Below are 20,970 nucleotides of genomic sequence, written 5' to 3'. Positions count from 1 at the left end.
GACTTCTTACTTAGATCAGGGGACAAATGTTTCAAGCTACCGTACGATGGCACTCTTTTGGCAGTGTTCTCTTCATACAGCAGTACTGTATTTATATACATATATATCTATATATATTTTTTTTCCATAAAATAAGATCAAATGCAGTAAGGTAGGTGGAAAACACAAAAATGAAAACATGGATACCAGCAAGTCTCAAAAACTTAATTCAACTAAAATAACTATATCAATCATCAGACAAGCTAAAATTGGTACATTTTAGCCTAGTAAGAAATTGACTAAGCTAGTCAACTGAGTGTTTATGAAAGAAAAAAAAAAAATTAAAGAACATTTTCAGACACTAGCAACATATTGATGACTATGTGTAAGAGAAGTGAAATTAGGAATTTAGCATATATATTTAATTTTTTTAGCACAATTAAATACACATTTTCCTAAATATTCTAACAGGGACAGCTTATATTTTGAAATGACAGTTAAACTCTAGATATGAGACCACTTTAAGCAACTTAAAATATGCTGAAGCTCTTAGGCGTCTCAAGGAGTTACTGTTCACATGACTTCAGTTTTTACCAGACCATGTTATAGAGCCCCAAAATCAGTCACTTAAGCGTTGACCTCATTCTGATCTCCCCTTCTCTCCTCACCTTTTAGATGAGCCAATTCTCAACTTTTCTGTATCCATGCCCAAGTTGCAAAGCATTGTTAAAAAAAAAAAAAAAAAAAAAAATCACACATTCACACCATCTCCTACTAAGCTATTTTTTTACTCATCAATTCTTCGGTATAGTCCCCATAAGGGCTACTCCAAGTCTTTCTCATCTCTCAGAAGATGGATGGTTTAATTACTAGATTTGGAATTGTTTTACACCTAAAGAACATAGGAGATAGTATTTCTAGTTCCTTCATTTTACACGTAAGTAAATCAAGACTTAGATTTTAAACGACTACTAGCTTTGGAAACCCTGATGGTGTAGTGGTTAAGTGCTATTATGGCTGTTAATCAAAAAGTCAGCACTTTGAATCCACCAGGCACTCCTTGGAAACTCTATGGGGCAGTGCTACTCTGTCCTTCCTATAGGGTTGCTATGAGTCGAAATCAACTCAAGAGCTACAGGTTTTGTTTTTTTTTTTTTTAATTAGCTTTGAGGAGCCCTGATGGTACAGTGGTTAAGCACTCAACTGCTAACCAAAAGGTAAGCAGTTCAAATCTACCAGCCACTCCACAAAAGAAAGATGTGGCAGTCCACTTCCATAAAGATTTACAGCCTTGAAAACTCTATGGGGAAGTTCTACTCTATCCTATAGGGTCACTATGAGTCAGGATTAACTCCCTGGCAATTTTTTTTTTTTTTTCTTGGTATTAGCTTTACTGACATTCAGCCAATAAACCTGAAGCCCTTCAACCGCTCTCAATTTCAGCACATTTATTATATCCTGATTGATTCATTCTGCACCTGGAGCACATCTACAGAGGTTAAGAGCTCAGCCTGAAGCCACACTGTGGATTTAGTTCCAGCTAGGTCACTTACTAGCTACATGCATCTAGACAAATCACTAATTCTCTATGCCTTAGTTTCATTTGTAAAATAGAACAACAGTAGATTCTGGCTTATTGGGCTGTGAACATTAACTAAGTTAATATACGTAAAAAACACTAAAACCGGGTCTACACCAAAACCAAACCTGCTGTCACAGAGTCAATTCTGACTCCAAGTGACTCTATGACAGAGAAGAACTGCCCCACAGGGTCTTCATGAAGTGGTTGGTGGGTTCAAACTGCTAACCTTTTGGTTAGCACCCGAGTTCTAGCACATAATAAATGCTAAAATAAGAGTCAGCTATGATCATTATCATCATTCTCTATAGAACCTCTGACAAATGAGGACATGCCCTTCACCACTACTCTCAATCTCATACTCTTTTTGATTCCCTGGGACTCAGCTGCTCCAATCTTCTTCCCGTCAGCAGGTTTTAACAGAACTCTTCTACTGTACAGTACTTTTCCTCTTTCTTTAGTTGCCAAACTTCTTCAATTAGTCTTCTTCATTCCCCTCACCTACTTATCACAGCTTGCTCCTGAGGATTCAGCTCTTGGCTCTGAGCTGTTTGTTCTCTGAACTCCAGCACTTACTCTTCAATACATGATACTCAAATAGCAAATCTCTACTCTATTTCTGAGTTCCTGTCCAAGCTCTCAGCCTGTGTTTATCTACAAACATATGACACTTCCACTGTGATATCATTTTCAAATCCCTTCACATGTAAAATGATTTCTAATTTAAAATAAAATTTGTCACCTCCTCTACCCATTCCAAATCAGATTTTCATTACAAATTCACAATATTTCTATTTGTGGCACCATTAATTCTTCCAGTAACCAAATTCTATCTAGCCTTACTTCAGAATTCTGACATCACCCATTCATTGCTAGCTCAACACTTTATCAGATTATTCTAGGTCTTCCCCTGTTTGTAGTAAACACCTTACCAATTCTACATTTTTATCATTCTCACATTTTTCTTCAAATATTGTATCACATTATCATCCACTTAAATACCTCCAAAGAGGAGTGTGCAGTCACATCAGGAGGAGAGCAGCCAGGGTTGCACAGCAAGGTGTGTGTAAGTTTTTGTATGAGAGACCGACCTGAATTGTAAACTTTCACTTAAAACACATTAAAAAAAAAAAAACTCCAAGAGCCCTCCACAGCCCTCCACTGGTAAGTCCAAATTCCTCAGCATAGCATTCAAGTTCTTCTACAATCTCTTCCCAGTCCACCTTTGCAACGCTATAATTCACTAATCCTTAAAATTATTATATACTTCAATCAAACTCTCCCCGCCACCTAAGTGTACCCAGTTCACATCTGTAAAACCACATGACACCTGCCATCTTGGAACACCTTCCCCATTGTTCACTTATATCTTATATTTTTCAAGACTCAGTTCAACTTGATACCTTCCAAAAAAATCTGACAGCCCAGGATAGTTTCTCCACATTCAAATTCCTAAATCATTTATGGCCTATAAAGCTTATTTGCCACTAAATAATATAACCCCTTACACTGTTACCTGAATGTGTTTATCATCTTCCGTATGAACAGGAAAACCAGTGCCAGAAAGGGATACTATCCCACCTATTTCCATCTACTATATTTTCATAGAAAGCTGTGCATAATAGGCACTTAACAAAAATCTACTGACTATATGAAGAAGACAATCACCTCACTTAATGAGTACTAGATATCTGGCTTATGTAACCCCATTTAAGAGAACAGAATTATAGAAGGAACCATAGAAACAGAAAGACACCATTTTGCAACCACCATAGTAATAATGATTTATGCAAGAATCATCAATGGATGCTAAAAACCATCACATAAAAATTTCTTGGGGAACAGGATATTCAAACAGTTTCAAATTATATCTGAACAGGTTACTTATGAATTACAAAGGGAAAAAAGGTACCTTTACAGTGAAGAAATCTGGCGGACACCAAGTGATCAAAGTTAACATCACCAATAATGGGATAAACTGACATCATGTGCCTCCTGATGTGATGCACTGAGGACACAACATCACTTATGCATTATTCCTGCCAAAAATGCATAACCTGAAACTAGTCATGAGGAAACAATCAGACAAACCAAAAACTGAGGGACAATCTACAAAACTTGACCTATACCCTTCAAAAATGTCAATGTGTGCTGAAAGACAAAGAAAGGCTACGGTATTGAATATACGATCCTGGATTGGATGCTGGGTTGGAAAAAAAAAAAAAACACTATAAATGCTATCGCTGCTATCAAGACAACTGGTGAAATTTGAGTACAGACTGCATTAGACAACAGTATATTATGTTAACCTGCCTAATTTTGATCACTGTTCTTAGGAGAAACATTCTAACGTATCTGAGGGTTAATAAAATCTAAAACTTATTCTCTAACTGTTCAGCAATAATAGTAAGTATCAATAGAAAGATTGGTAAAAATGAGACAAAGGACTGTTGAATCTAGGTGAAAGGTACAGCGTTTATTGTAGTATTCTACAACTTTTTTTTCAAAATTAAAAATTAAAAAAAGGAAAACCCTAATACCAAACAAAAACTACAAGAAGTTTGTTTTAATTTGTGGTATTTTACATTTTACCTGACATTCTTAAAGCAAAACATTGTAGTAAAGTTATTTATAAATGAAATTATATTTTCTTTGCTGCAGAAGAATTTGCTCTATAGAAACACTTGCTCTCTTTAGAGCAAATACATCTTTGAAACCAAAGAACCATTTCATAATGGTAACAGCCTACCACAAATTTGTCTTTAAAAAAAATGTCATGTTTACTACAGTAAAACTCAGTTAAAACGAATAAAGTAAATTTCAGTGGGGGAAAAGTCTCAGAATATTTTTTAAACAATGTAGTTCTACTTTCCAATACACAGAGCAAGTAGAGGATGTTAAAATGGGCTGATTGAGAGCATTTTAAGTGAAAAAGTAAGGATCTATAATTAACATGTTATGCATTTTCAAGTTACTGAAAATATTTGCTTTCTTAATTATGATTATAGAGAATATATTTTGTTTCTCATAGATCACAAACTTCTTCCCTCAAGTATCAAAAACCCTGATTTAGCTGTAAGTTTTGAGTAAGGTTTTTATAACAGTTACAAAACTGATTATTTCTTCAGGGTTCCTGGAGCCTTTAAAAAATACTCCCCTAGTCAAAGTTAAATGTGGTATAAAGGATTTTCTACATTCAATATTATCAGCAACAGTTCTTGAAAGTTGGATACCTTATTTATGAGATGTTCCGTAACAACTTCTCTTAATCCAGTGTAGAGCTTTTCTCCATGTTTATGCAAAACCATTGTATATGCATTTCTATAGAGCTCCTCAAAGCTAAGACCACTGTTATTCTTACGCTGGATTTCTTGAATTGCATTTTTCAGAAGGTCCCAAATGCTGTTCACATATTTTTCATCCATGGTCATCTGTAATAGTCAAGAGAGAGAGGAGACAAAAAAACCAATGGTTGAAAATTTTTCTATACTTACAATTTTTTTTACCACACGGTAATGATTATAAATCTGCATGACATATTGGGATGTTAACAACTTGATTTTCAAGTCTGGCATAAACAAGGGAATACATTTAAAAATACTTTCTACGGCTGATAGAGGCAATTTTTTTTCTAAGTCTTCTAGCCTGCCCTCCTTTCTTACCTGAAGGAGAACTTCCCCACTTTAAGTCAAATCTTAACTGCTGATAGTAACACTTGCTATATAGCCAAAAGTATAAGTAAGACACCTTTTCTCTGAGTTCATTTAGTAGAAGACAAATCCAGACAGATGCTGGGACAGAAAGGATTCTTTCATTAAAAACAAACGTACAAACAAAAAAACTGGGGAGATGAATACTATTTCCCTTAACAAATAAGAGATACAGAGATGACCGGCAATTAAACTTTTTTTTTCCTTTATTTAACCTAGCATTCTCTCAGTTTTTTCCTTTTCCAGTTTAGATTCCACGGTCCATCATTTTAACTATGAGTAGGAATTGACTCGATGGCAAAAGGATTTTTTTTTTTGATTTTGTGTATCTACAAATCACTTGCTTCTCCCTCCCAAATACTTGCCAGGCTGAACCCTAACTATCCACCTATTCCTAATCTGCATCCATGTAGCTGAAAGTAAATGAAGAATAATAAACCCGTATTTGAACAGTCTCAGTTTAAATTTATAATCACTAACTACAAGTGTTATGTTTTACGGTGTTAGTTGTTGTCAAAGAATACTATATATCGTGAGCTGCCAAAAGAAAGAACAAGACAGTCTTAAAAGAAATACATTTTCCTTAGAAGCAAAGATGGCAAGATTTCAGTCACTTACTTTGAACACAACATCAAGAAAAAACAACTGCTAGAAAAGGACATCATATTTGGTAAACTAGGTAGCCAATGCAAATGAGAGAAACCCCCGAGGAGACGGACTAGACATCATGGAGATGATGCCGGACACGACAGCAAGTTTTCTTTTGTGATACATAAGGTTGTCACGAGTCAGAGCCAACTTGACAGCAACTAACAGCCACAAGTGGACCCTTAGTGCAAGCACACAATCCTACTTTTCTAGTCCACTTACTCTACTTTTCTTAGATGATTTTACACCATACACCATCTCCTTCATCCTCACTTTAAGATATGACTTGCTTCCTGTTTCACTAAGAAAATAGAAAAATGAAAACATATTGTACAAGCACAAAACATATCCACCAACTCATCTGTTTTTATGCCAATATAATCTGCTTTCTATGTTATCTCAGATGAGCTACTTCTTGTGCTTTCTAAGTACATAGTTCTTGTACTCAGAGTATAGCACAGGGACCAGAAAAAAACACAGTCACCATCTAGAAACTTTTTAGAAAAGCAGAATTTGAAGCCCCACCCCATACCTTCAGAATCAGAAACTGTATTTTAACAAGAATCCCAGGTGATACACATACACATAAAGTTTCACAAGTACTACTCCAATTCCATTCAACTCACCTACTCAGGAACCCTTGTGACATAGTAGTTAAGAGTTATGGCTCCTAACCAAAGGTCTGCAGTTTGAATCCTCCGGCTGCTCCTTTAAAACTCTATAGGGCAGCTACTCTGTCCTATAGGGTTGCTTTGAGTTAGAATCAACTCGATGGCAACTGGTCTTTTTTTTTTTTTTTTTGCTTTCAGCTACTCAAGGACCTTGCTTTAGCAATCTTCATTTCCTGAATCAACAAATTTTTCCCTCTACAGTAGTATATTCACTCAGCATTCAAAATTATCAGTTTCCTATCTTAAAATAAAAAAATACAATCTCACATATTCCACTAAACCAAAACCACTGCCATCAAGTTGATTCCAACGCTCAGCAACCTTATTAAAAAAAAAAAAAAAGAACAAATCCACTGTTGACGAGTCAATTATGACTCATAGTGACCCTATAGGACAAAGGAGAACTGCACCATAGGGCTTCCAAGGAATGGCTGGTAGATTAGAACTGCTGACGTTTTGGTTAGCAGCCATAGCACTTAACCACTGTGCCACCAGAGCTCCATAGCACTGCCCCATTTCTCTTTCCATTTGTAAAATCATGGAGGTGGGGCAGGACAGAGATTTCTACATTCAATGTCTCCAAGTTCCATCTCTCCCTTATATTTTGAATCCACTTCGATAAAGATTTCATCTTTACCATTTCACTGAAACTACTCAAGAAGGTCAGCAGTGACCGCCATGTTGCTAAATGTAGTGGTCAAAGTCTCAGCTGTCATACTCCTTCACCTATCTAGCAGCATTTCAAAGAGCTGATCACTCCTGCTCCTTTCAATAGATCCCTCACTTGCCTTCCAAACACTAAAATCTCTTTTTTATTCCTATTTCTCTGCTTCCTCCTTGTCAGTCAGCTTTATTGGTTCTGACTCATCACCACCACCTCCAATACTAGGGCTCAGTCAGCTTCTGAATGGAGTTCATCTCATCTAGTCACATGGCTTTAAATAATGTCTAGGGCTTTAAATAGTGACAATCTCAAAATTTATATATCCTACTTGGCCTTCCACCACGCGTCTGTCAGTCTGTCATGCTGTGGTGACTTGCATGTTGCTGTGATACCGGAAGTTTTGCCATCAGTATTTCAAATACCAGCAGGGTCACCCTTGGTGGACATTATCTCAGAGGAACTTCCAAACTAAGACAGACTAGGAAGAAGAATCTGGCAATCTACTTCTAAAAATATCGGCCACTTAAAACCTTATGAATAGCAGTGGAACACTGCCTGGTATAGTGCCAGAAGATAAGTCCCTCAGATTGGAAGGCACTCAAAATGCAACTGGGGAAGGGCTGCCTCCTAAAAGTAGAGTCAACCTTAATGACGTGGATTTGGGACCTTCATTTGCTGAAGCGGCATGACTCAAAATTACAGGAAACAGCTGTAAACATCCATTAATAATTGGAACATGGAATGTATAAAGTATGAATCTAGGAAAATTGAAAATCATCAAAAATGAAATGGAACACAAACATTGATGTCCTAGGCATTAGTGAGCTAAAATGGACCAGTATTGGCCATTTTGAATAAGACAATTATACGGTATACTATGCTGGGAATGACACCTGGAAAACGAACTACATTGCGTTTTTAGTCAAAAAACAGAACATTTCAAGATCCATCCTGAAGTACAACAATATCAGTGATAGGATAATATCTATCCACCTACACAGAAGACCAGTTAATATGACTCTTATTTAAATTTACGCACCAACTACTAATGCCAGAGATGAAACAATTGAAGATTTTTACCAGCTTCTGCAGTCTGAAATTGATCAAACACTCAATCAGGATACATAGATAATTACTGGTGATTGGAATGGGAAAGCTGAAACAAAGATCAGAATTTGGAAACTATGACCTTGGTGATAGAAACAATGCCAGAGATCACATGACAGAGTAGAATTTTGCCATACTAACAAATTCTTCATTGCAAATACCTTTTTTCAACAATATAAACAGCAACTATACACGTGGATCTCACCAGACGGAATACATAGGAACCAAATCAACTACATTTATGGCAAGACACAATGGAAAAGTGCAATATCATCAGTAAGACAAAGTCCAGGGAACGACTGTGGAACAGACCACCAAATGCTCATAAGAAAGTTCAAGTAGAAGCTGAAGAAAACTAGAACAAGTGCATGAGTGCCAAAGTACAACCTGGAGTATATCCCTAAATTTAGGGACCATCTCAAGAACAGATCTGATGCACTGAACACTAATGATCGAAGACCAGACAAGCTGTGGCATGAACCAAGGACATCATAAATGAAAGCAAGAGGTCATTAAAAGCACAGTGCCATGGATTGAACTGCTTCCCCCCAAAAATATATGTCAACTTGGTTAGGCCATGATTCCCAGTATTGTGTGGTTGTTCTCCATTTTGTGATTTTCCTATGTGTTATAAATCATAACCTCTGCCTGTGATTAAAGAGGATTAGGGTGGGATATAACACTCTTGCCAAGGTCACATCCCTGATCCAATGTAAAGGGAGTTTCCCTGGGGTAGCCTGCACCACCTTTTATTTCACAAGAGATAAAAATAACTGGAAGTAAGCAGAGAGTGGGGAACCTCATACCACCAAGAAAGTAGCACCAGGAGCAGCGTGTGTCCTTTGGATCCGGGGTTCCTGTGCAGAGAAGCTCCTAGTCCAGGGGAAGACTGATGACAAGGACTGTCCTCCACAGCCGAAAGACAAAGCCTTCCCCTGGAGCTGACGCCCTGAATTTGGACTTCTAGCCTACCAGACTGTGAGAGAATAAATTTCTCTTTGTTAAAGTCATCCACTTGTGGTATTTCTGTTACAGCAGCACTAGATGACTAAGACACGCAGGAAGGAAAGAAAAGACCAAAATGGATGTCAGAAGACACTCTAAAACTTGCTCTTGAACGTTGAATAGCTAAAGTAAAAGGAAGAAATGCTGAAGTAAAAGAGCTGAACAGAAGACTTCAAATGGCAGCTCGAGAAGACAAAGTATTACGATGATGTATGCAAAGAACTGGAGTTAGAAAATCAAAATGGAAGAACACACTGGGCATTTCCCAAGCTGGAAGAACTGAAGGAAAAACCGAAGCCTCAATACTAAAAAAAAAAAATACTAAGAAATTGAGCTACAATAATTCTAAAGGATTCCACGGGGAAATACCTAAGGACACAATAAAGCATCAAAAAAGAAAAGGAAGGAATACACAGAATCACTATACCAAAAAGAACTGGTTGACATTCAACCATTTCAGAAGGTAGCATATGATCAAGAAACTATGGTAATGAGGAATTCCAAGCCGAACTGAAGGCACTGGCAGAAATCAAGGCTCCAAGAATTGACAGAATACCAACTGAGATGTTTCAACAAACAGATCCAATGCTGGAAGCTCTCATGCATCTGTGCCAAGAAACTGGGAAGTGAGCTACCTGGCCAACCAACTGGAAGAGATCCCTATTTGTGTCCATTCTAAATAAAGGTGATCCCACCAAAAGCAGAAATTACCAAACAATATCATTAATATCACATGCAAGTAAAATTTTGCTGAAGATCATTCTAAAGCAGCTGCAGCAGTACATTGACAGTGAAATGCCAGAAATTCAGAACAGGACATGGAACCTGGGATATCGTTGCTGGTGTCAGATGGATCCCAGCTGAAAGCAGAAAAAAACAGAAAAATGTACACCTGTGTTTTATTGACTATGCAGAAGCATTCAACTCTGTGGGTCATAACAAATTATGGATAACATTGCAAAGAATGTGAATCCCAGAAAAATTAACAGTGCACAGTGCTCATGAGGAGCCTGTACATATAGATCAAGAGGCAGTCATTAAAAGAGAACAAGGGGACACTGTGTGGTTTGAAGTCAGGAAAGGTGAGCGTCAGGGTTGTATCCTTGCACCATACTTATTCAACCTGTATGGTGAGCAAATAATCAGAGAAGCTGAACTATATGAAGAACGGGACATCAGGATCGGAGAATGACTCATTAACAACCTTCCGTACAGAGATAACACAATCTTGCTTGCTCAAAGTGAAGAGGACTTGACACACTTACCCATGAAGATCAAAGACCACAGCCTTCAGTATGGTTTAAACCTCAACATAAAGAAAACAAAAATCCTCACAACTGGATCAATAAGCAACAACACGATGAATGGAGAAAAGACTGAAGTTGTCAAGGATTTCATTTTACTTGGATCCACAATCAACACCCACGGAAGCAGCAGTCAAGAAATCGAAAGACATGCTGCATTGGCAAATCTGCTGCAAAAGAACTCTTTAAAGTACTGAAAAGCAAAGATGCCACGTTGAAAACTAAGCCGCACTTGACTCAAGCCATATATTTTCAACTGCCTCATATGCATCTGAAAGCTGGACAAAGAATAAGGAAGACCAAAGAAGTACTGACGCCTTTGAATTATGGTGTTGACGAAGAATACTGAATTTACCATGGGTTGCCAAAAGAACGAACAAATCTGTCTTAGAAGAAACATAGCCAGAATGCTCCTCAGAAGCAAGGATGGTTGAGACTGCGTCTCAGATAATTTCGACATGCTATTCGGAGTGATCAATCCTTGAAAAGGACATCACGCTTGGTAAAGTAGAGGGTCAGCAAAAAAGAAAAGACCCTGAACGTGATAGACTGACGCAGTGGCTGCAACAATGGATTCGAGCATAACAACAATTGTGAGGATGGCGCAGGACCTTGCAGTGTTTTGTTCTGTTGTACACAGGGTTGTTATGAGTCGGAATTGACTCCACAGCACCTAGCAACAAGGAAGACCAGTTAATACTACTATTATTCAAATTTATGAAACAATCACAATGCCAAAAATGAGCAAATTAAAGATTTTTACCAACTTCTGCAGTCTGAAATTGATGAAATATGCAACCAAGATGCACTGATAATTACTGGTGACTAGAGGGTGAAAGTCAGAAACAAACCAAGGAGTACCAGTAGTTGGAAAATATGGCTTTGGTGACAGGAATGACGCCAGAGATAAAATGATGGAATTTTGCAAGACCAACCACTTCTTCATTGCAAATATCCTTTTTTCAAAAACATAAATGGTGACTATAAACATGGACCTTGCAGGATGGAATACACAGGAATCAAACTGACTACATCTGTGGAAAGAGTCAATGAAAAAGCTCAATATCATCACTCAGAATAATATCAGGGGCCAACTGTGGAAACAGACCACCAACTGCTCACATGCAAGTTCAACGGAAGCTGAAGAAAATTAAAACAAAGCCCACAAGAGCCAAAATACAACCTTGAGTATATCCCACCTGAATTTAGAGACCATATCAAGACTAGGTTTGACACACTGAAAACTAGCAATGGAAGACCAGACGAGTGGTGGGAAGACATCAAGGATATCATACATGAAGTATCACGGATTGAATTGTGTCCCCTAAAAATATGACAACTTGGTTAGGCCATGATTCCGAGTATTTTCTGACTGTCTTCCATTTTGTGATCTTCCAATGTGTTATAAATCATGATCTCTGCCTGTGGTTAAAGAGGATTAGGGTGGGATATAACACCCTCACTAAGGTCAAATCCCTGATCCAGTAGAGTTTCCCTGGGGTGTGGCCTGCACTGCCTTCTATCTTACAAGAGATAAAAAGAAAGGGTAGCAAGCAGAGAGTGGGGGACCTCCTACCACTAAGAAAACAGCACCAGGAAACAGAGTGTGTCCTTTGGATCTGGGGGTCCTGCACAGAGAACCTCCTAGTCCAGGGGAAGACGGATGACAAGGACCTTCCTCCAGAGCTGACAGACAAAGCCTTTCCCTGAAGCTGATGCCCCGAATTTGGACTTCTGGCCTGCTAGACTGTAAGAGAATGAAGTTCTCTTTGTTAAAGCCATCCACTTGTGGTTTTTCTGTCATAGCAGCCCTAGATGACTAAGACATGAAGAAAGCACGAGGTCATTAAAAAGACAGGAAAGAAAAAAAAAAAATCAAAATGGATGTCCTAAGAGACGCTGAATCTTGCTCTTAAACATAGAGTAGCTAAAGGGAAAGAAGAACCGATGAAGTGAAAGAGCTGAACAGAAGATTTCAAAGGGCAACTTGAGAAGACAAAGTATTTTAAAGAAATGTGCAAAGACCTGGAGTTAGAAAACCAAAAGGGAAGAACACTCTCAGTATTTATCAAGCTGAAAGAACCGAAGAAAAAATTCAAGGCTTGAGCTGCGATACGGAAGGATTCCATGGGCAAAATACCAAAGCACCAAAACCAGATGGAAGGAATACAGAGTCACTGTACCAAAAAGAATTGGTCAACGTTCAATCATTTCAGGAGATAGTACATGACTGAGAACCAATGGTACTGAAGGAAAACGTCCAAGCTACACTGAAGGCACTGGTGAAAAAGCTGGCAACTGATGGAATACCAATGGAGATGTTTCAACAAACAGATGCAGCCCTGGACGTGCTCACTTGTCTATGCCAAGAAAAACTGGAAGACAGCTACCTGGCCAACTGAGTGGAAAAAATCCCTATTGGTGCCCACTCCAAAGAAAGGTGATCCAACGGAATGCAGAAATTATCCAACGATATCATGAAGACCACACACAAGTAAAATTTTGCTGAAGATCATTCTAAAGCAGCTGCAGCAGTACATCAACAGGGAACTGCTAGAAATTCAAGCCGGATTCAGAAGAGGATATGGAACAAGGGATATCATTGCTGATGTCAGATGGATCTTGGCTGAAGGCAGAAAATACCAGAAAGATGTTTACCTGTGTTTTATTGACTATGTTAAGGCACTGGACTGTGTGGATCGTAATAAGTTATGGATAATGATGCAAAGAGTGGGAATTCCAGAACACTTAATTGTTCTCTTGAGGAACCTGTACATCAAGAGCGAGTCATTCGAACAGAACAAGTGGATACCGCATGGTTTAAAATCAAGAAAGGTGTTCTTCAGGGTTGCATCCTTTCACCACACTCATTCAATCTGTATGCTGGACTATACGAAGAACGCAGCAAAAGGATTGGTGGAAGGCTCATTAGCAACCTGTGATATGCAGATGACACAACTTTGCTGAAATCAAAGAGGACTTAAAGCACTTACTGATGAAGATCAAAAGACTACAGCCTTCAGGATGGGTTACATTTCAACACAGAGAAAACAAAAAACGTCACAACTGGACCAGTAAGCAACATCATGATAAATGGGGAAAAGACTGACATTGTCAAGGGTATCATTTTACTTGGATCCGCAATCAACACTCCTGCAAACAGTAGTCAGGAAATTAAAGGACATATTGTATTGGGCAAATCTGCTGCAAAAGACCTCTTTAAAGTGTTAAAAAGCAAAGATGTCACTTTGAGGAGTAAGGCGCACCTGACCCAAGCCATCATATTTTCTATCACCTCATATGCATGCAAAAGCTGGACAATGAATACGGAAGATCAAAGAACTGATGCACTTGAATTACAGTGCTGGCAAAGAATACTGAACATGCCATGGGCTACCAGAAGAAAGTACAAGTCTGTCTTGGAAAAAACGGCCAGAGTGCTGCTTGGAAGTGAGGATGGCCAGACTTTGTATCATGTACTCTGGACATGTTATCAGGCGGGACCAGTCCCCGGAGAAAGACATCATGCTTGGTGAAACAGAGGGTCATCAAAAAAGAGGAAGGCCCTCAATGAGATGGACTGACACAGTGGCTGCAACAATGGGCTCATGCACAACGATGGTTGTGAGGATGGTGCAAGACTGAGCAGTGTTCAAGGTCGCTATGGTCGCTAAGAGTAGGAACCGACTCCAGGGCACCTAACAACAACAACTTGGCCTTATTCCCAGAATACCAGTCATATATCCACCTACCTACTCAATGTGTCTATTTTACCAAGTCTAAAATAGAAGTACAAATCTCCCCATCTCTCAAAAATCTGCTTCCTCTGCAGTCTTTTCCAAGTGATTAAATCTCAACTCCATGGTTCCACTTGCTGAGGCCAAAACCTTAAAATCCTTAAGTACTGTCTCATCTTACTTTTTAACCCAAGAGAAAGTCCTGTCATCTCTATTTTCAATATATACCTAGACTATAACTCTCCTTGCCACTTCCACTGCTACTACCCTGGTCCAAACCATCATTATCTGTCACTCAGATATTTTAACATCTTCCTAACTGGTCTCTGCTTCTGCTCTTGCCCCATCCTCACAGAGCAGCCAGAGTGACATTCTGAAAACCTAAGTCAAATTATGTCACTCACCTGCTCACGACCTTCAAATAACTTTTCATTTCCCTTGGAGTTAAAGTCTTTGTAATATCTTACAAGACCTTATTTGATCTGATAATCTCTCTGACTACTTTTTCTTTCCCCTTGCTATCCTTGGAATACTTCAAACAAATTCACTTCAAGGTCTTTGTACCTGCTACTCTGCCTGGAAATGTTCTACGCCAGCATCCACACGGTTGGCTTATTCACTCACCAACCTCAAACCTCCGCTGAACTATGAAGCTGTAACTCTCTACACTCTATTTAAAATAGCACTCTCCCCCTGCTATTAATGCCCAACTCCAATCCCACATTCTTATGTGACCTTGGGAAATTATTTACCCACCCTTAATCTTGATTTTCTAACTTGTGAAAGGGGTTTAATAACAGTACCTATCTCACAAGACTGTCATGAAGATTAAAAGAGAATGCCAGTAGAATTTAGCCCACCCCTAGGCGTAATATAATCCCTCAAGGATCAGCTAACAAAAGTACCCACTGAAAAAAATCTCTTGAACTTTCATCTATGAGCATTAAATGTCAGAAATATAGTTTTTCAAGCTTAGGTAAATGGGCTGATAACAGCTAAAACAAGTGTCTTAAGAGCACAAGTAGGCTAAATGCAAATTAGTATACTGACGCTGCCTTAAGGAAACATCATTCATTCCCTCTTCTCATGTCTCCTACTCTTCCAGAGGCATTTCATGTCATTAGTTGCCATCGACTTAATTCCAACTCATGGTGACTTAATGTGTACACATGAGAACTGCTCCGTAGCATTTTCAAGTCTGTGATCTTTCAGAAGCACATCACCAGGCCTGTCTTCTGAGGCTCCTCTGGGAAAACAGCCAACCTTTTTACTGGTAGTCTAGCACTTAACCTCAGTCATTTGAATAGTTTTAATCATCAGGCCTTTGTCTTGGCTCTTTTCACTCCACACTGGGCCCTTATGCATTTTCAAGTGGCCTAGTGGTTAAAAGCTACGACTGTTAACGAAAAGGTCAGCAGTTTGAATCCACCAGGTGCTCCTTGGAAAATCTATGGGGCAGTTCTACTCTGTCCTACAGGGGTCACTATGAGTTGGAATCAACTCAGTGGCAAGGGGTTTGTTTTTTGTTTTGTTTTGTTTTGGGATCATAGTTACCACTACTAGCCAAACATCTAAGGTCCTGAAACAGGAAACTCTAGTCTGGCCACAACAGATTCAGGAGCCTCCTAAAACTGTATACAGAATTTTGCAAACATAAAGTATGTGCAGTTATTTTCTGGAGGGTGGGCCCCTAGCTCTTATCCGATTTCCCACGAACTTTGGCTCATGTCTCAAAAATGAAAAACTAATGGCATGTATGTTAATGTCTTCTAAATCTATATTCCTAGCCCAGATTTTTCCCCCAAGCTTAAAATTCCTAAACTCAACTACCTGCTGGACATCTCCAACCAAATGCTCCAGACAGATCAAACTCACCACATCCAAAATCACTGGTGAATGCACCCACCGAACTTGCCCAAATCCAGGACTTCACACGGGTTCATTCTGGTTAGACCGCCAGCTGAGTATTTGCATTTCCACCCAGACATACTGAATCAGAATCTACATTTTAACAAGATACATATAAATCACCGGAGCGATCCGGTTAAAACGTAGATTCTGATTCAATATAAGAGGTGTCTGTTGCTGTTGTTAGGTGCCATTGAGTCAGTTCCAACTCACAGCGACCCTATGTACAACAGAATGAAACACTGCCCGGTCTTGCACCATCCTCATAATCGTTGTTATGCTTGAGCCCACTGTTGCAATCACTGTGTCAATCCCTCTTATTAAGGGTCTTCCTCTTTTTTGCTGACCTTCTACTTTACCAAGCACAAAGTCCTTTTCCAGGGACTGGTGCCTCCTGATAACATGTCCAAAATACGTGAGACAAAGTCTCGCCACTCTTACTTCTAATGAGCATTCTGGTTGTACTTCTTCCAAACAAATATGTCTACTGGTATTAGGCCCAAGATGTTTCTCAAATATGTCCCATTCTTTCATCACAAATGCTACTGTTCTAAAACTTTCATCTACACAACATCACTGCAACAGTCTTCCGACTATCATGCCCTCTTGGAATCTATTTTCCTCAAAATCACCAGTGATTTAAAATAAACACATGTACATCATGACTCTATTCAAAACACTTCAATAGCTCTTATTACTGACAAAGAGGGTAGGTGCCTTAAAAAGGAACATAAAGCCCTTCAAGATCTAATCTATGCCGACCTCTCCAACCTTATCTTTCACTCATTCTAACATAAACCAGTGGTGGTTTTCAATATACAACTAGCTATTCCTAACAGCATTTCTATCCAGTTACATCCTCCCCACTCACCCTCCCCGTATGTCTTGTTCACACTCTCCTCTTTTCTGCGTTTTTATCTGATTCTTTACATATTCTGTGAACACAGCTCAGGTGTTATATTCTCCAGAAAATCTCCCTGACCTTCTCACGCAAAGTTAGCTACTCATTCTCAGCTCTTCAGTAATACTCAGGTTGTATCTATCACTACATACCCATATTGCTTCATAATTATTTTGTGTATCTTTTTTTTCCGTCAGACTACGAGATTATCAGAAGGCCAGAAACGAATATTTGTTTAATGAATACTGTTTTGACCATTTTATACAATGCAATTTTATAAATATGAGCATCTGAGTGACTAAGCACAATAATATGGAAAAGTATTTAAAAATGCTTATCTAGAGCAATTAATTTTTAAATACTCAGATGTCTTTCGAAAACTGAAATAAAGTGCAACAATACATAAGCAACAGATTCTCAAATTTCATTTATCAAGTAGTGTTTCCAGATTTTCTCATTCGCCTAACTGAATGCCTTAGGACTACCTGAGTGGTTAAGAGCTCGCTTGCTAACCAAAAGGCTGGCAGCTTGAATCCACCATACACTTCTTGGAAACCCTACGGGGTAGTTCTACTCTGTCCCATAGGGTAGCTACGAGTTCAATCAACCCGACAGCACCAGGTTTTGGTTTTTGTTTTTTTTTTAAACTGAGAAGAAAATACTGGAAAGAACAGGCCCTTCTCCATGCAGAGGATCAGTAAGTTACAATCTTTATCTGAATAAAACAAGTCTTAAAACAACAGGCCAAATGAAACAGGCTTCATGTACAGATTCCTATACATAGATGCTATGGTCTTGGCATCAAGTGAGTATGTTAACAATGCTGTCAAAATTATTATTAATTTCTCACTCACCTATCCTTGAGACAGAATACAATAAGAACTGCCAATAAAAGTTAAAGGAACTAATGTTGAAGTCTAATCTCAACAATATGTTAACCATAAAAACACTAATGTATACTTCAATCAGGAAATAACCTTATTTATACTTTTTAAAAGGGTAACTTTCTTTTAAAGTAACATTTTAAACTACTCCAGCTGGATTTTAATCTTATTGATGAAACTAATTCACTTACATTGCAGTAACTCTAAATATTTGGCAACAATGCCTTAGCAAAACAATAAAATAAAAGGTACACATGCATTTAATGTTTGCTAATTTTTTTTTTAATTATTAGATGCATATAGTATCTTTCCCCAAGAAGCTCAAATTACAAAGTGTTCAGCAAGCAAAGTAAATTCATTTAGCAGGAAGAAGAACAAGCGCTCTTTTGGAGGGAAAAATAAAATTAAATATTCTTAAATGCTTATGGTTTAGCAAGACCATTAAAAACGAAAACAAGACTTTAATTTTAAAAAGTAGCCTATGCCCTCTTCCCTCCCCCCCATCCAGGATTACAATTCCTTCATTAGCAAGTACCAATAACAAATATAACTCTGACATCCTTCATTTTCTTTCACAAATATCTCTGGCTGTTCATCTACCTTACTTCAAATTATATGAAAACATAACCTTCAAAACACCTGAATGTGAAAGGATGTCAGTCTATTATATACTTACACATCTTGAAGGTTCTGCAATTACTAAGAGCTGGACAACTATGGTGTGAGACAAATTAAAACGAGAGAACTATATTCTCCACATCCACTGCATACAAAGGACAAGAGGTCTTTAGTCCCCTGTGAATAATTTTCTACAAGAAGAAATTTAGAACAGGGTGGGTGGGGAAGAGGGTGAGAATTTGAAATTCCAGGCAATTCAGAATGACACAGCTAGAAAAAAATGAACTAAGAAAAATGCTTGATATTAATTTCAAACTTCAGCCTCAAAAAAGCTGCTCTGGTACAGACATCTGAGGAATGGCAGTATTCTCATTAGTTACAACTAAACCATAAATTACATCAAGGAAGCTCCCTCTCAGACTATTCGCACCTCAGAGTAGATAAGGTCTCTTCCTTTATCGTATGTCTCATGATACATGGCATGATGCCTAGATGACTTTTTAAAAAATATCTGAATATTATCGTATGTCTCATGATACATGGCATGATGCCTAGATGACTTTTTAAAAAATATCTGAATACAGTCCAGCTATAGTTAATAATAATGATGAATCTGATTTGATGACCAATGACTATGCAATGACTTAAAGACACCTGCAATAATCCCATTTATTCATCAGTTAAACTTTAAGCAACCTCGACCATCAAAACACAGCCAAAGCTCCAAGCTTTGAAGAAAACAGTCGAGTGGGATGCATTCAAACAGACTTTAGACAAGTGATTTAACTTTCCTAAACCTCATTTTCCTCATCTGCTTTCGGTAGGAGGAATCTGGGAGAACATGGTGTATAGTGTGGCAACTAAGAAACTGGGAAAGCACCTGGCATATAGCACTTGCTCAATAAATGAAAGTTTTGTTTCTTCCTTTACTACACAGAAAAGACAAACTGCCTTGCTTAATGACTTAAACTGAACGTGTAGTAAAGACTACTGATGTATGGTTAACCCGTCTGTCTTTGCTTACAGTGGAACTGAAGTGTTCTGCCAGAAGTAATAATGAATGTCAAGGAAGAAAAGATTACCAGTTAAAAAAGCACAGCAGTCTGGGAGCATTCTGTGAAACAACAAACTAAACACAGTATACATTCACTTGGTTACAGAACAGTAACATTCATGAGAATGTTAAGTCATCAATAAAAGGTTCAATTCTAATCTTCATACTGGTCCTCAAAATGAGGAGGCTGTCCAAAACTCAATTCAAAATTTTTTACTGGTCTGACAAAGACTGGAGGAAACCCCTGACTATGGTCCCTGGACACTCTGCTAACTAAGGAATGAAACCATTCCCGATGCCCACTTTTCACGAAAAGATTAGACAGGCATACAGAACAAAAAATAACACACTTGAGGAATGTGATTCTTAGTTCAATCAAATACATGAGACCAAATGGGCAACTCCTGCCCAGAAGCAAGACGAGAAGGCAAAAAGGGACAGTAACTGGATGAATGAACACGAGGAACCAGGGGTGGGAAGGGGGAGCATGCTGTCACATTGTGGAGATTGCAACCAATGTCACAAAAATTATGTATAAGTTTTTGAATGAGAAATTAACTCCGGCTGTAAACTTTCAGCTGAAATAAAATAAAGGTATTAAAAACCAAACAAAACAAAAATTGGGGGAATTTGGAAGTGCTTTTCAAAGACACCAGGTCAAGCTTCCAGATTAGCCTATAAAAGTCCATTTAAGTCATACAGCAATTGATTTACAGTACAAACAATACTATTTGAACTATAACTCTGTGAATGACTTTTGTATATATGTAAACATCTGAGTGAAACATTTCAATCCGATGATGACCAAAACAAGTAAGATGCAATCATGTAAGTGTTCTCGTCAAAGAAGTTTCTCATTGTCCTACCACTTGCTGTTGCTATTTCTGTGGATGAAAAAAAAAAGGTATATTACTGTTCCCTGAAACACATTTTATCTAGATACAATATTCACCTTGACTGGATCTCTTCAATCACAATTAGAGGCTCTCACTGTTAAGAAAATTAGTTATTACACCAACATTTTAAAATAATAAAATTTTCTATAATTCCCAATACACTATTAAACCTCAAACACTACTATTAAGAGGCTGTGTGTATTAAAATACCCTTTAAACATCCATCTGAAAGAAATACTAGAAAAGCAAGAATTATATGTTCTGGAAGGAATCACACAGTAGTAGTAATATGTCACAGAGAAAAA

The 20,970-nt window shown here is 38.2% G+C and overlaps 1 protein-coding gene across 5 annotated transcripts in view; it reads right to left on the bottom strand.

The window, feature by feature from the left end:
* CUL3 (cullin 3) overlaps positions 1-20,970 on the bottom strand; it is a 133,372-nt gene that overhangs the window by 96,172 nt on the left and 16,230 nt on the right. For 4 of the 5 annotated variants that reach the window (XM_064286633.1, XM_064286634.1, XM_064286635.1 and 1 more), the window contains exon 2: positions 4,792-4,989. In XM_064286633.1, coding sequence (XP_064142703.1) covers positions 4,792-4,989 — 198 coding nt within the window. Of the gene's footprint in view, positions 1-3,470; positions 3,598-4,791; positions 4,990-20,970 lie in introns of those variants that run through there. The other variant, XM_023541035.2, reaches the window with a different exon arrangement.

This window comes from Loxodonta africana, chromosome 6 (assembly GCF_030014295.1).
Source record: "Loxodonta africana isolate mLoxAfr1 chromosome 6, mLoxAfr1.hap2, whole genome shotgun sequence".
NCBI classification, from domain to species: Eukaryota; Metazoa; Chordata; class Mammalia; order Proboscidea; family Elephantidae; genus Loxodonta; species Loxodonta africana.
Note: the sequence above shows the minus strand (reverse complement) of the source record. Positions and strands in the feature narration are given on the sequence as shown.